The sequence below is a fragment of the Zootoca vivipara genome, chromosome 1 (genome assembly GCF_963506605.1).
Source record: "Zootoca vivipara chromosome 1, rZooViv1.1, whole genome shotgun sequence".
Lineage (NCBI taxonomy): Eukaryota > Metazoa > Chordata > Lepidosauria > Squamata > Lacertidae > Zootoca > Zootoca vivipara.
This window is the reverse complement of record NC_083276.1, coordinates 117952663-117969148: the sequence shown is the minus strand read 5'-3', so window position 1 is coordinate 117969148 and position 16486 is coordinate 117952663. Positions and strand designations below refer to the sequence as shown.

Genomic DNA, 16486 nt, shown 5'->3' with positions numbered 1-16486 from the left:
CTTAATTCTGTAATCACCTCTTACTGTAGCTAAGTGAAGTCAGCCATCTTTCTTTTTCACAGTCAGAAACCAATTTAAGTAAAGAAATGGAGTCTGTGATGAAGGATATCAAAAGTACTACCCAGAAGAAATATACTGACTATAGCAAGTCTCCTGGATCACCAGACAATGACTTTCTTTTCATGTATTCTGTAGCCAGGTGGGTAAGACATCTGTTTTACAGTCCCTTCCTGTTTGTCAACTACTTGTTACCTCTTTGGTTAAATAAACTGCATACTTGCTATTTTTCCTGTATTGTGGCAAAGCTCTCTTGACTAATTGAGGTTTGAAGAGGGCTCTGGCAGTGTCATGCAGTGTGTCAGAGGTTCTTCATAGAACAGAACAGAACAGAATAGAATAATTTATTGGCCAAGTATCAACCATACTTGGAATTTTGCTTCGACTACATTGCAATGTAAAGAAAAGAAAAAAGTACCTCATACAACCACTATTCCCCTCACAATACAACTACTGTTACACCCATTCCCCTTGAGATAAACGTTTGCACTTGTACTTAAGCAGATTTTTCCATTCTCTTCAATGCTCGAATACACATACATTCCACCTTTCCTTGGCGTGAAAAGGGGTGCTGTCCTGTGTTTTAGGGGCTCAGGGTTTGATTGCAGCTTCTGTGTTGCAAAAAGGTGCAGGATGTCTGCACATAGAGTGCAGTCCATGTACACTGAAGCAAGTGGTTTTTACAGCTCTCAATTCTGCTTTATTACCTATAGCCACAAGTGTTGCTTGCAGATTCTATTTCATTAGTCTCTTTTCCTTCTCATTCTTATCTTTTCTGCACTAACATTAAAAACTTTGACCATGGGGGCATGCATGAACATGTGCACATATAAACATGATACAGTGGTACCTCGGTTTACAAACAGCCCTGTTTACGAACTATTCTGTTTACGAACTCTGCAAAACCGGAAATAGTGTTCTGGTTTGCAAACTTTAACCGAACAGTGGAAGGGCACTGGCGGCAGGAGGCTTCATTAGGGAAATTGCGTCTCGGTTTAAGAACGGATTCAGTTTAAGAACGGAGGCACCACTGTCGTGTAATTTGGATAGTTGGATGTTTGGATTTTTAATGTAAGGCAGTGGGGAGAACTTAACTACTTTATTTTTTTTTAAATAATTTTTATTAGTTTTATAACAGAGAAATGACAAAAACATACAAAAAACACATTTACAACAACAAAGAAGAAAAAATACACAAAAGAAGAAGAAGAAGAAAATCCAAATTCATTTAACATTGTAAATCCAAATTCATTTAACATTGTATGTAGGGACCTCCTCAGGTTCTGCCAATCTGCGTTTCATTTCATTTTTATCTTTAGCAATTTCTTATACATTTTTATATAAATTTCATATTATTTCAAATCTTCCATCCCTCTTATTACTTCACTTATTCTCTAAATCCACAGCGTCTATAGAATTCTAAATCTAATCTTAATATACAATTTTAGCATATTTCTTCAAATATATTTTGAAATCTTTCCAATCTTCTTCAGTCGCTCTCAGGTCATCTCACCCATCTCCATATATTCCATCATCTTCATTTGCCAATCGTCGACTGTTGGCAGTTCATGAGACTTCCAGTTCTTGGCTAATAGTACTCTTGCTGCTGTTGTGGCATACATAAAGAAATTTACATTTTTCTTAGGAATCGCTTTTCCGACTATACCCAATAGGAAGGATTCTGGTTTCTTAAGTTCTTCAGTTCATTATAAATCTTTCTTAACTACTTTAGACCTGTAACTTTCAATTTATTGCTTAAGGTAATACAGGCACTTCTTACAAGATATTTTGTCCTTAGTTCTAGGGCAGGAGTGTGGAACCTTTTATGGTTCCTTGGGCAAGATCCTTATCAGGAATGGCCTTGCAGGACAAATTTGAAACTTAAAAGGAGCAGGGAAAGGGCTGGAATCTCTGTTTATCAGCCTATGCAGAATCAGACCCTGTCGTCCTGCCCTTCAGCTGTGTCATCATCCATGGGCATAGTTCGGGGAAAACAGCCAGGTAAACCACATTGGCTCCCCTGCCTGGCCTATATTTATCTTCAGATTCCCCATCCTTGTTGTAGGAACAAAGAGCAGTTCTGGAAATGAGGGTAGTGGAAGAAATCCCTGAGCCCAAGCCCAAATGGGTATATTTGTATTGCATATAGACCAAAGAGAAAAAAAGACTGCAGTTTTTGTAGAGTTGAGATGAGAGCTGTTTTTTCAGCTGTTCCTAACTCATCAGTAGGAATACTTGAAACTTAAATTGCTGACTCCAGGAAATATATATTTCTAATACTTCCTCATTAATACACCGGGAAGAACTTTTTTTAAAAAAGAATTCCCATTGATAAGACATTCAAGCACATTCAGAAGCCTTCATTGCAGAAAGCTGACAACATGAGATCAGCCCTCTTGACTGTGGTTTTCCTTATTCCCTTCCGCCATCTTGAAAGTGTTTAAAATGTGGGAAGGAGAGTAGCTGACACATAAGAGTGCTGATTATGGTGGAAAGGTTTCCCCAGCTTTTCATTTCATTTATAACTTAGTCTAGTTCTGTAAAACCATGCAAGCAACTAGTTCAGCCTTTGATTGTTGTTGTTGTTGTTTAGTCGTTTAGTCGTGTCCGACTCTTCGTGACCCCATGGACCATAGCACGCCAGGCACTCCCGTCTTGCACTGCCTCCTGCAGTTTGGTCAAACTCATGTTCGTAGCTTCGAGAACACTGTCCAACCATCTTGTCCTCTGTCGTCCCCTTCTCCTAGTGCCCTCAATCTTTCCCAACATCAGGGTCTTTTCCAAGGATTCTTCTCTTCTCATGTGGTGGCCAAAGTATTGGAGCCTCAGCTTCACGATCTGTCCTTCCAGGGAGCACTCAGGGCTGATTTCCTTAAGAATGGATAGGTTTGATCTTCTTGCAGTCCATGGGACTCTCAAGAGTCTCCTCCAGCACCATAATTCAAAAGCATCAATTCTTCGGCGATCAGCCTTCTTAATGGTCCAGCTCTCACTTCCATACATCACTACTGGGAAAACCATAGCTTTAACTATACGGACCTTTGTCGGCAAGGTGATGTCTCTGCTTTTTAAGATGCTGTCTAGGTTTGTCATTGCTTTTCTCCCAAGAAGCAGGCGTCTTTTAATTTCGTGACTGCTGTCACCATCTGCAGTGATCAAGGAGCCCAAGAAAGTAAAATCTCTCACTGCCTCCATTTCTTCCCCTTCTATTTGCCAGGAGGTGATGGGACCAGTGGCCATGATCTTGGTTTTTTTGATGTTGAGCTTCAGACCATATTTTGCGCTCTCCTCTTTCACCCTCATTAAAAGGTTCTTTAATTCCTCCTCACTTTCTGCCATCAAGGTTGTGTCATCTGCATATCTGAGGTTGTTGATATTTCTTCCGGCAATCTTAATTCCGGCTTGGGATTCATCTAGTCCAGCCTTTCGCATGATGAATTCTGCATATAAGTTAAATAAGCAGGGAGACAATATACAACCTTGCTTTGTTCCTTGCTTTGTTACAGAGATACTACCGCTTCCAGATTTCTTCTGGTGCCCCCATCATCCAGGCTATTGCCTACCTCTTCCTCCCCCCATAATAAGCTCTTTCTAGTTTGTCTGTTTTAAATTAAGTTGCTGTTGTACACATGTACTCATTCACCTTCGATAATTAAATCATTCGTCTGCAAGCTTCTCTTGACCTAGTGTTCCCCCCACCCTAACAGTACACATCACCAGCTGCTTTACAAGTCAGTGGAGATGCCCCAAGGCATCCTCCAACCCCCCCATCTCATTTTTTTAGCATAATACATCAAAATTATTGGTGCATGTGGGTCTTTCAACAGACGTTTGTGCAGCATTTTCTTGAACCTTCAGAAATCCAGTGAAGCTATAAAGAACAGTGATTCCTCCCCCCGCCCCCAAGATTGATGAATGGCTTTATACCCTGTCCTTTATAAAAAAAAATATTTGGAACTGAATGTGGTTGGAAAACGCATACTGCAGTCCTCAAACCTCTTGCCTCTTACTCATAAGCGGGCATTTTTGTTAAGCAGAGAATTTCAGGACTCTGGCTTTTATTGGTGGACTTTAGAGGTCATTAAAGGTCATACGGTGCAACCCTTTGCAGAGAAGAAAAAATTACTGTACAGAACCAGTCGTAATCAATGTTAGTTGAGAGTAAGATCTAGCTGAAGTAGCTTTGAAAAAACATTTTCAATTTGCTTCCTAAGTTTGTAACTTAAAAGTACAGTACATTGGTTTTTTTAAAAACAACAACTGCATAAGTTTGTGCCAGGGACTAGTGGGGACGTCTCCCTTGAACTATTGTTCTCATGTCATATCACAAGCAGGTTTTGATTCTACTACCATCATTATAGGACCAGCTTCAGGTTTTTGTAGGTTTTGGACAAGAGAGCTAACTTTGGGCCTGAGCCCTTTTACTCCTATAGCAGTGGTTTCTAAGTCCGTGGCCAGAAGTCCGTGAATAAGCCAGTATCTGAAACTTTGGTTTGGATTTGACTTGTTCTTACTAAACAAAGTTTAAACAAACCAAGTTCCCTGTATTTGACTTAACCACTGCTGAAGCCCTAGAACTAGGGAAATCTGTTTAAAAGTGGAAGCAGTTGCTTCTGTTTGCTGCCTAGTAGCAGCAAATGGGGGAAAAAGAAAGGAACATACAAGTCCGAGACTCACCGCAGCTTGTTTACAAAAATATAAGTTTTTAGTAATAAACATTAGAGAACATGTGAACTAAACAGATAAGTTTACAGTTATTGTTATATGCTGTTGTGAGAGTTTTCTGTCTACTCTGGTCATTCAGATACATATCAAAGAACATCTTCCTCCAACTCTCGAACACCTTTTTTCGGAAAATTTTGTGCGATTCATAATAGAGATAATCAACATCATTTCACTAAAAGTTTTTTTAAAAAATAACCTAAGAGTGAGTAGCTTAAAAAATTGTTGTTGATCTGTCCTTCCAGTGAGCACTCAGGGCTGATTTCCTTCAGAATGGATAGGTTTGATCTTCTTGCAGTCCATGGGACTCTCAAGAGTCTCCTCCAGCACCATAATTCAAAAGCATCAATTCTTTGGCGAAAAAATAGTCTTCACATAACATTGATTATGACCCTTTGAATTTGGCCATGTGTTTCTCATTACAAACATATTTTAAGTTTATTTATATAATTGTCATTCCGTAAGTTTTTCAGAAGCATTTTAAGAAATGTAACATTAGGCAAACTGCAATCTATAGAGCTGGAGAGGACATAAAATGTGGGTGTTTGCAAAGTGATTGTGATGTTGTAGACATTGAATGATAAAGAGTGAACTTGAGGTTCCGGTCTCCGCCTGCAGGACCTGTTTTCCATCTCTCTGACCTTCGTAAGGAATTTGGCGGTTGCTAGGGGAGTAAATGGCAACCCCCTACCCTCTCCGGGGGTTACGGAGAGGGGCCGCTGGCCTGCGATGCCCCCAGACCCACTCCGACTGTTTTTGGAGTGGGGGGAGCTTGGGCTGAGCACTTACGAGGGCCAGGACTCCCGGACGCTAATCTGCATGGCGGGGATTTCCATGGTTAAAGAAGATAATTAGGCTTAAATCTATGGACATACTTCAGAAGGAGGGGAAGAAGCGCTGTTTACTGCTGAGAAATTTATGCTGCTGAGGGAGAGGAGTCAAAGACTGTACTGCATCTGGAAGAAGGATTGATGGGGACGGAGCGATAAGGGAAGTGAGTTTTTATTTTTTTTCTTCATATTGTTGCCTCGTACCTTCCCGGACGCGATGTCCTGGCTTGTTTGGAGTGAAAGAGAAGCAAAAGACTGTGTGAGTTGAACTTTATAACTGTTGTTACTGAGCATATTTTTTAAAGATGTGGAGTTGCCGATGAGAAAAGCCCCCCCCTAGTCGGACGGAAGGAGTTCTGGACGCGCTCGGAGGATTTATGAGCTGTGACGCACTTTAAATTGGAGCAGCGACCTGAAGCTAAGTTCAGCTATAGGGCAAGGAGATCCATTAATTTACCAAGAGTTTATGGTTTGATGTTTGGGTCTCCTGCCTGGAAAAGCTGTAAATCTTATAATGATCGTAAATCTTCATGGCTATGAGAGAAAACGAAAGTGATTTGAGCTTTTTAAGATGGCGCTACTTCGAGCTGCTTCGACGCAACAGGGAGCTCCATTAAGAAGATTTATGGGGAGGCTGGACTGATTAACTCACACAGGAGAAAGAACATCTGTGAAACTTTGTTTGATATTTATCTCAGCAGCTGGGAAACAATCGGATGAAAGTGGAAAACATCTATGTGACTGTAAGGGGAAGATCTGGATTATTATGAACTTGGAGGACGATTTGAACTTTAGAAAAAAGACGGCAGTGGACAGTTGCGAGGAATTCCCAATTTCTTGAAGCATGGGAACCCAAATAAAAAAAATTTTAGATGATTTGGCATAACATTCGGTTTGATTGATATATATATGTGTATAATTTGAAATATTGAATGTGATATAATTGGTTTTAATTGGAAAATTAATAAAAATATTTTTTTTTTTAAAAAAAGAAATGTAACATTAAGAAAAATGAGGCTTGATTCCATCCTGCCCCCAAGTGTTTCTCAAGGAGGGCACAGGCAGACATGAATGCTTGATAGGAATCCAGTTATGTAATTGCTGGCAGAGAGTACAATAAAAGCTGGTTACTAAGAGAACCCTTTTGTGCTGTGTTCTCTGTATGTGAATGGATCACTGCAGGGGAAACAATGTATTTGAGGGAAATGCTTGCCCTGCACCTATGTGGGATCACTTTTAGGCATTTGAGGGTTCAGATAAAAGTCATGCGTAAATCATTGAGAGAGAGAGAGAGAATTCAGACAGGTTTTTGTGAGAATATTCTATCAGGGGAAAACTGTCCAGTAAAGCTCTGGAGCCATATGGAGGAGAATGTTTGGAAGCACATCCAAAATGAATTTATTTTTATTAGACCAAGTCAGGGGCGTCCAGCTTTCAAGAGTCTGCGATCTACTCACAGTATTAAAAAACTGGCAGTGATCTACCCATTGTCAGAGTTGTTGAGCTTGAGGACTTGTGTCCTTGCTGCAGTGAAGACTAAGCCCTTTGGAAGTGAGTGACTTTCAATTGCTGTAGAACAAGACACACAATTACAGTAGCCACCGCCTCCATATCTGCAGAAGGCATTTTTGCTGCGTCGAGTATGTCTTGTTCATTTAGAGCAATCCTTGACATTGTCTTGGGTGTTAGTGTCTGTTTTTACACTGGACATGAATGTTTTGCTGAGCAGCAAAGGTGAGAAACCTTTGATATGTGACAAAATGGATTGCTTTAAAGATTTCCAATAACGGTTAAGCAAATATTTTTTATACAGTAAGTGCAGGCAATTTTACTTGAGGCAGTAAATTAGAAAAATTAAAAAGGTGTGCAAATAAACACATGTCTCATTAATATTCCACAGTGAATTAACCTGTGATCTGTGTTTCCTGTTCTGTCCGTTAATATGAAATTTGTGTCCCAGCTTCTTTGCTGGTAGCTTTTTAGAAGTTCAGCAAGCACTGCAAATCGCCTGAAGAGTGGAAAATTCCCTTGTCACGTGGATGGCCTTATCAGCAGCAACCAGATGGAGCTCAGAGCCCAAACATTATCAATGTTAAATTGCTTTTTCCTGTAGTAGGGAGGATTAAAACGTTCCTTCAAAAATTGGTGACATAAGCTGCAAACTTAGGGATATTAATATTTTGAAACGTTACTATTTTAGTAATGTGCTAATATATTTTAACAAACATTCTATAAAGAAAATCATCTTCTGACTGATGCAGCTGGAATCTTTGCAAAATATTTTGCTTTGAACGAAATACTTCCAGCTTCCCTGCATTCTTCTGATTAACTATACTCAGTGTAATGCTGCAGTTTAGTGGCTAACACAGCACACCTAAGGGGTCTGTTAAAGTGACGAAACCTCTTCCATCTCTCCTCCCTCTTACTCCTCCTCACTGTGGGAAGGAAATAATCGACTGAGCTGTTGGCTAGAAATTTAAAGCACTGAGAGAAATCAGGTATCTGCTGAGCTTCCTGAATAGCTCTGGAAAATCTAGGCAGCTTAAAATCAGGTGGCTCTGGAGAGACTTTGTCAAATACTGTCCTGCCCATATTTCATGGGGAGGGTTCCATGCATATTTAAGGCTGAGACTTCTCCTACTAATGCAACAGCTGGTGTCTGGTGTCACAAATATATATTTACAGAAATACATTTGCAGTAGTCCCACCCATACTCCATGGTAAGCTACTTTTGAAAGTTTCATAAATGTCAAAATTTGCATAGTTACTGGTGTATAGGTCGAGAGAGACTCTTTCTACCAAATCTTGTGGTTGCGAAACTTTTTTTTAAGAGAGATGGGGGGAGGGATAGAATAAATGCACCAGTCTTGATCAAAGTGAAAGGAAACATACAGGGGCAGTTTCATTTCTTTAAAACTTCTAGATAATTTACATAAAGCCTACTCTATTCTTTTTATTATTATTATTCAGGACCAACTTGGAACTTGAACTGGTTCACCGGGGAGGCAATCTGTGTCTAGGAGGTGCAAGCACAGCTGGGAAGAGATCGTGTTTACGTACGTATAAAGTTGTCTCAATGTAATTTAGATTGATTTAAATATTTATTTATTATTTATTAAATTTGTATGCCGCCCTTCATCCAAAGATCACGGGGTGGTGGTTCACAACATAAACATACAAAATGAGAACACAAAATGCGTAGTAAAACAAACCGATAACCCCCCCTCCCACAAACACATTTAAAAGGCCATAAGAGTGTTAATCAGCTGAATGCCTGGTTGGAGAGAAATGTTTTCGCCTGGTGCCTAAATATATGTAATGAAGGCACTAGGTGAGTCTCTCTGGGGAGTGCACTCCATATTATGTTCATAAGAGGATATGAACCGATATGCCCTAAAGATCCATGATGTCAACTCAAACTACACTGAAGTGTATGGCAATGTTTCTAATGTAACGGTGGACGATGTATTAGACAGCTTCATTGTTTAATTCATGTGGTTTATTTGGTACAGTCGTACCTTGGTTTTCGAATAGCTTAGTTCGCGAATGTTTTGGCTCCTGAACACCACAAACCCAGAAGTGACTGTTCCGGTTTGCGAACTATTTTTGGAAGCTGAATGTCCGGCGGGGCTTCCACGGCTTCCGATTGGCAGCAGGAGCTTCCTTCAGCCAATCAGAAGCCGCGCTTTGGTTTCCAAAAGTTTTGGAAGTCGAATGGACTTCTAGAACGGGTTCCGTTCAACTTCCAAGGTACAACTGTATTTGGGTTTGGTAGTAGAACCTAGGGCTGTATAGATTGACCCTGTTTATGAAGTGGATACCTTTCTAAGAACACATGCAAACCCAAGGACCTCCCTTTCAGCCATCTAGTAGGATATACACCTTTCCACACTTTGTACTTGTATTGTGCACCTATAGAGGCTATCATATTACAAAAAGTGTGGGAGGTCCTTGGGTTGCTGAGAATGCCAGAGGACTTTACATCATGCATTGTATGTGTGGGGCACAGCTGCATGCCTGTGAGGATTCCCACCATGTGGGGAAGGGAGAAGGTTATGCATCCTCTATTAACAGAAATATCCAACCAGGAGCTTGAAGTATTAACTCCTTTTAGCCAAAAAGCTGAGCCATAAACAGGCTACAAAGCAGTCCACAGGGTTGAAAAGTTAGATGTTCCAGCTGGGTTAAAGCTAGAAAGGCTGGCAGAATAAGACATATAACTTGGTACCACTGACTACAATACAAAGCAAAGTTGTCAGGGTGGACTTCTTTGAAGATGCCACACATGATGGTCCACTTCAGATATAATGCTAAACCATGGTTTGATACTGCATGTATGAACAAAAGTGAGCTTCAGGCTTACACACCCATCCGCTTCCAATACAGCTGCAAGGAGATTGGAAGCATTGACTTCCCGGACCTCATTGTTACATCTGAACTGGTGGTGGTGGTTCTGGTTAGTTCAAACTGTGGTTCCTATAACAAGCCAGGATCATGAGCCATGAGTTGATCCTGGCTTGTTCCAGCAAACCACACTTTAAACTAACCAGAGTTTTGCCAGTTCTGATATAAGGATAAAGATTTGCAAATAAACTCTGGGTTGGTTTTTAAAAGGAAATGGATGTTTTCAATCTCTTTGCAGCTGTGCCAGTTATGATCACTTCCATTGTAGCTGTTTATCTCAAATATATATTTAAGTAATAGAATTGATAGGAAGCTTAATTTTGAATTTTTTTAAATTGAGGATTCTTTCTCTCTCTCTCTCTCTCTCTCTCTCACACACACACACACACACACACACAATTTGCTTTCTCCCTGTTTAGATTCAAATATGTGATGCATTTATTGTATTGACTGGGATAGGGCCATTTTGTTACACTCTCAACAAGCATGCTTCTGTTTAAGTATAGCCCAATGAAAATCCTTGCAGATCTTTACTCTCATAGATCTTTCAGTCATTTTCTTGAATTTTGCGTAATGAGGTGTCTCCCCCCCCCTCTCTCTTTCTCTATCTCCCTTGTGATTGAGTACGGTGTTCTGCATGAGTCTTGTAACAATTGTAAAGTTTGTTGATTAGATATGGAATATGGTGTCCCAGGTGAGCTCTTACAGCTGCGAGTGTCAGTGAAGATTTGGGAGCAAATAGGTCAAGTGCTGTTTTAAAAGATTGCGCTGAGGGGGCAGCTGTACGCTGAGAAGTAAAATTAGGAATGATTAATGTAGCTGTTCATGCCGTTGCCTTAGACAAGGTGACAAGAACAGTGAACTAAATCTAGCTATTTAAATGGCTCCTTTTAAAGGCCTGGAACTTCAGGTATGTTTTAGACATAATACACAGCATGCTGGTAGTCTAATACTACATAATCTGCTGATCTTTATTGGTTTCAGGAAAGCCAAAAAGAGTGGCTGTAATCTCCATTATTGTCAGCTGTTATAGGAAAGCTTGCAATTGCTTTTTGAATTTTACAAGTCTTCAAGCACTTTCCTTTTGCCCAATGTGGGGCTCAAACCCACAACTGAAATTAAGAGTCTCATTGTCTTCCAACGGAGCTATTTATAAATTTTCTATTAGTTTTGGGCGATATCCAACATTTGTCATACTTGAAGCCTGTTGAATTCAATGGACTTGAGTAACTGGTTTGCTCTGGGTATAACTTAGTTAGCTAGGATCCTTTATATTTGAAAACAGATATGAACTATAGTTCTCCCTTAGATGCAAGATGTCCTTGGCTGGGTTTAAGCTTCCCCTAGTACTCAGAGGCCGGAATGCTGGTGTTTCAAAGAAGGTTATTGGCTGTTTCAGCTTCTGAAGCCTCAGCTTGTTCCTCCCTTTGCTGGGAGGAGCCATTTTATACCTGCTTGTTTTCTGTCCACTCCTACTCAGGCTTGCCGTAGTTTTATTGTCTCTGTGTCTGTTGGCTCAGTCCGAGGCCACTGGGAGTTCTTTGACTGTTGCACCATCTTGAGGCCTGGGCTGCTTCCTCTGCAGCGATCGTCACTCACACCAAAATCTAATAAGCAGCCACATTTATCAGTTGGTCTTATGGTTGTGCTGTTAAGAACATGAAATTCACCCAAGGAATCATGAAGCTAGATTCAAAGACTTAGGTTGAGTAGGAGTGTTGTTGTTGTTGTTGTTTTAAAAAAGTAAAATGTTTCTAAATGTGATAGGAAAATAAAGTACAACTTTAATCCAATTTTATTATTTTTATTAAAATGCAGTCAAAATAGATAAAATTACAAAGATAATATAGCAGCACATTGACTTGTCTATTCATGTCAAAGCCAGATCAAAATCCTTATGTGACCAATAAATAGCAACAAATTGGTCATCTTTAGTGGTCAGAAGAAAATTATCATGTACAATTTAGTCACGGAAAATAGGTCTTATTAGGTTAGGTTTCTTTCAGTGATATGGTGAGCTGGCCTGCAATGAATACACAGTGGTACCTCGGTTTGCGACTGCAATCCGTTCCGCGGAAGCGGCCGCTTGCCGAATCGGTCACTCGCCAAAGGCACGCTTCTGCGCGTGCGCGAAGTGCCGATAGAGTGCTTCTGCACACGCTGCGCAGATCGCTTCTGCACATGCGCGAGCTGCACAGATTGCATCTGCGCATCCGACGCCGCGGAACCCGGATTTAGACACTTCCGGGTCTGCGGCGGTCGCTCGCCGAGGTAGGTGTAAACCGAGGTTTGACTGTAGTACAAAACATAATTATTACCTGTTCCTTAAAACGGTAAAGGTAAAGGTACCCCTGACCGTTATGACCAGTTGCAGACGGCTCTGGGGTTGCGCGTTCATCTTGCTCTATAGGCTGAGGGAACCAGCATTTGTCCGCAGACAGCTTCCAGGTCATGTGGCCAGTATGACTAAGCTGCTTCTGGCGAACCAGAGCAGCACACAGAAACGCCGTTCCTGTTCCTTACAAAGTTATAAATCTTAATACTGTATAGTAAAACAAGATAAGCCTCACCAGTCATGGCCGTGCGTAGTATTCTGATAATTTTGCCCAATCTGCAAATATGAATTACTGTAAATTTAGCTCAGTACTTTAAAGTGTTCACCACTTTGGCTTTGGGGCTATTCCACAACATTCAGTGGCAAAATATCATACAGAGGTGATTGAGTGAGCTGGCGTAGAAGGGACAAAAGACTCCATCCTTCTTCTGTAATGGGCATAGGGACTGAATGGCCCATCAGCCCTCTTCTGCATCCAGCTTAGAAAGACAAGCAGTTGAAAGAGGGATGGAGTTCTCTGGCCCTCCTCTGCCTGGAGAGGAGGGGGGTGGGCAGATCCAGTGCTTAGTGTGGGCTTCTTTCCACTGAGCTATATAGTGCTAAAACTGTGCTTTAGCTTTATGTATGAATGCCGCCTCTGTGTCATCTGTGAATGCGCCATTAGGCTGGTGTCAGGGGTTTATTTATCTTTGAAAAGGGGTTTACGTGTGATTTAGGCTTTACATACTTGGAACTTTGTGTGTAAGGGATTGGACTGTAAAAAAAACCCCAAGCTGTAACCCAAGCTGTAATCCTAGGCATTCTTAAAGGAAAAGGTAAAGGTAAAGGGACCCCTGACCATTAGGTCCAGTCATGACCGACTCTGGGGTTGCGCGCTCATCTCGCATTATTGGCCGAGGGAGCCGGCGTATAGCTTCCAGGTCATGTGGCCAGCATGACAAAGCTGCTTCTGGAGAACCAGAGCAGCACATGGAAACGCCGTTTACCTTCCCGCTGTAGCGGTTCCTATTTATCTACTTGCATTTTGACATGCTTTCGAACTGCTAGGTTGGCAGGAGCTGGGACCAAGCAACGGGTGCTCACCCCGTCACAGGGATTCGAACCGCCAACCTTCTGATCAGCAAGCCCTAGGCTCAGTGGTTTAACCACAGCACCACCTGGGTCCAAGCTGTAACCCCAAGCTGTAACCCAAGCTGTAATCCTAGGCATTCTTACTAGAGACTAAAGCCCATCTGCTCTTAGTCAGACAAACTTTTTTAGAAAAAATACTTTGGACGGCACTGTCAAGTGTTTCTGTTTATACATCTTGCTTTCCATTGCCCCATAGTATGGCCCAGATCAAATTAAACCATAGTTTAAAATGAACTGTGGTTTAATATGAATGAGCAGTGTGCTGGTGCTTGTTCTTGATATGCATCTTGTGGGGTTTTTTGGGGTGGGGTGGGGAGGGTTGACTGTGGCAGTAGAGTATCTTATAACTATTTGGGGGGTATTAATTGTCCTTTGGTCAGTATCGGACTATCATCTGCACTGCTAAAGTATAGTGACTTTCTGCTCTGTATTGTGTATACAGTATATAATGCTGATATAAGTGAATGCTAAGCACCATAACATTAGAGTAAGCAAAAAAAAAAAAAGTCTGCAGAGTAGAAACAAACAGCTAGCCATCTCTGATTTGTGAAAGCATAAATGGGGGTTGTTGTTTTTTGAACTATGAACACTATTAAAGGTCCAGTTCTCATCCTTTTTCTTTGCTGCTGTGTTCCCATTAGGGGGCAATGTTAGTCTTTTTGTTTCTGTCCAGTGATAGAACAGCAGAACTAAATTCTAATAGAATCATTTTTGTTTTTCAACAATTATAGAATATATAAATTTTCTCTAGAAGCAAGGCAACTTTGTCTTCAGTTTAGCTAGCTTTTATGGTTGTTAGTCTTAGAGTGTGACCTGAATAAAGCTAATTTAATACTGAAATGATCCTAGCGTGAATAAGATTGCATTTGCTAGGCCCAGAGAAGCAATGTTTCTTTCTTTTGTTGTGCTGCCAGGGAACCAAAATGCACCTTTGCAAATTCTTCACTATCTAAAAGAGAAAAGCTACATACAATTTACCAAGATAATGTACAAGTAAAGGGAATTTTGCAGAAGCAGCACTGGAATAAATAGAGACTGTACAGGAATGGTGCCGTTTGGTTGGCATCCACATTGTGAGGTGCCAAGATTTAATATCTCTCTGACTGAACAGTGCAATTCTATGCACATATATCCAGAAGTAAGCCCCATTGAGTGCAATGGGAGCTGTTCCCAGGTAAATGTATCTGGGACTGCAGTCTCCATGTTTAAATTGACAGATATCTTTGGTGGCAGTAGCTCTACTTAATTAAGCTGAGAAGAGGCTTATTTGAACGACTTTGCTCTAGGTAGGAGTGGGAATGTCATCTGAAATCCTGGGGAGTCGAGCCATCAGTTTCACAGCACTGAGATAGAGGGACAGTGATCTGACATAGGCAGTTCCCTGTGTTCCTATGATTTAGTGTTACATACACAAGTCTCAGGTCTGACCTACTTCCTCACCTTCTACACACAATTTTTACTTTGCACCTGAATTTTCAGCAAACCAAAGCTTGCCTTTCCATCCATACCGAGGAAACTATGGTTTGTTCAAACCTTGGTTTTCCCACATGCAATGCTTTTATCGTTGTTTGTGTGTAGGGATTTAATTTAGTGACTAATTAGGGGCACCTCTTCAGAGGTGAGAACTTCAATCCATGTTATAACAGCTGCCTGCAGAAAACTCCCTCAACTCTTAAGCAGGGCTGGGCTTGTAGATGCCAGAAATACATTGTAAAAAGAATTCAATAAAAAATAATCCCCGATATAGAAATAGAGAGCTAAAGGTTAGCAGGCAATAGACTAATAAACATACTGACAAATGCAAAACAGCAAGCAATTACGGGACCCAACCCAGGACATGTAGTTGTGAAGATGCCTGCTTGGTCTTACCTCTGTTCTTTTATATCAGGCATCCCCAAACTTCAGCCCTCCAGATGTTTTGGACTACAATTTCCATCTTCCCCAACCACTGGTCCTGTTAGCTAGGGATCATGGTGTAGGCCAAAACATCTGGAGGGCCGCAGTTTGGGGGTGCATGTTTTATATGCTAGGAATTGTCAATTGCACGCCTCTTTAAATGCATAAATTATGATGCTAGGCCTCCAGAAACTCAGTGGTCACCACAAATACATGGGATGGCTAGGTCAAACCCCCTGCCCAGAGGTCATACCGATTCCTTCCCCCCTCCCCCTTTTTTGAAGATGCTATGAAGCTGACGAAGTTCCTCTTTTCTTAGGTCCTGATGATCTAACTTATCTCTTGTCCTGTTTTATTCACCTGAAATAGGTGTATGTCCTGCCTAATGAAATGTATGGATGCATCCTGGTACATGAAGTTGGGACAACAGCATAAGCACTCAGATGCCCAATGAACTTTTTACTCCCTGAACAACTTTTAAAATAAGAGTATCTTGTCTCACTGCAGCTCTAAGTGGGCAACCTATGTTTGAGCAAACCGCTGTTTCCTTGATTTGGATGAAAATGCAAACTGTGATTTGCTAAGGCCCTGGATGAAGGTGCAGAAATTGCATCACATGGAAGGAAAGGGAGAAAATAGTGTACTACCCCCAAGCTCAAGCCCTTTGGGCACAGCACGCACTGTCAAACCATGGTTTAATGTACACAATATGTAAACCTTTGCTGAACTCCTTTCTGCTAGCTAGTGCTTTCTGTTTCCATAACAACAGCATGAATGGTTGTGTGTGTGTGAGTGTTTGTATTTGGAACCAGGAAAGGAAATGTTTTTACTGCAGCTTCAATACAATTATTCCAGCAGAATTCAGTATTTTTTCCTCATAGGCTTCAAAATAGACATATGTAGGATAATACTGTCAGTATAAATAAATAGAAATGCCAGTCTTTTGCCAGGAAACTTGTTTTGCCCTCAATTCACTGCATCTGATTCAGAAAACAGGTGATGGCAATCAGTTCCAATGTCATCTGCGCCTTCAATTATTTCCCAAACCCCAGGAACTAATTACAGCCCTCAAGCTCTGCTAAAATCAGCTGACATAAGCATGAGACTGTTT

At 41.1% G+C, this 16486-nt stretch overlaps 1 protein-coding gene across 1 annotated transcript in view; it reads left to right on the top strand.

The window, feature by feature from the left end:
- Window positions 1-16486, top strand: part of UBR3 (ubiquitin protein ligase E3 component n-recognin 3) — an 87897-nt gene that overhangs the window by 57297 nt on the left and 14114 nt on the right. The window contains exons 29-30 of the mRNA XM_035135671.2: window positions 63-199; window positions 8580-8665. Of these exons, the coding sequence (XP_034991562.2) occupies window positions 63-199; window positions 8580-8665 (223 nt within the window). The remainder of the gene's footprint in view (window positions 1-62; window positions 200-8579; window positions 8666-16486) is intronic.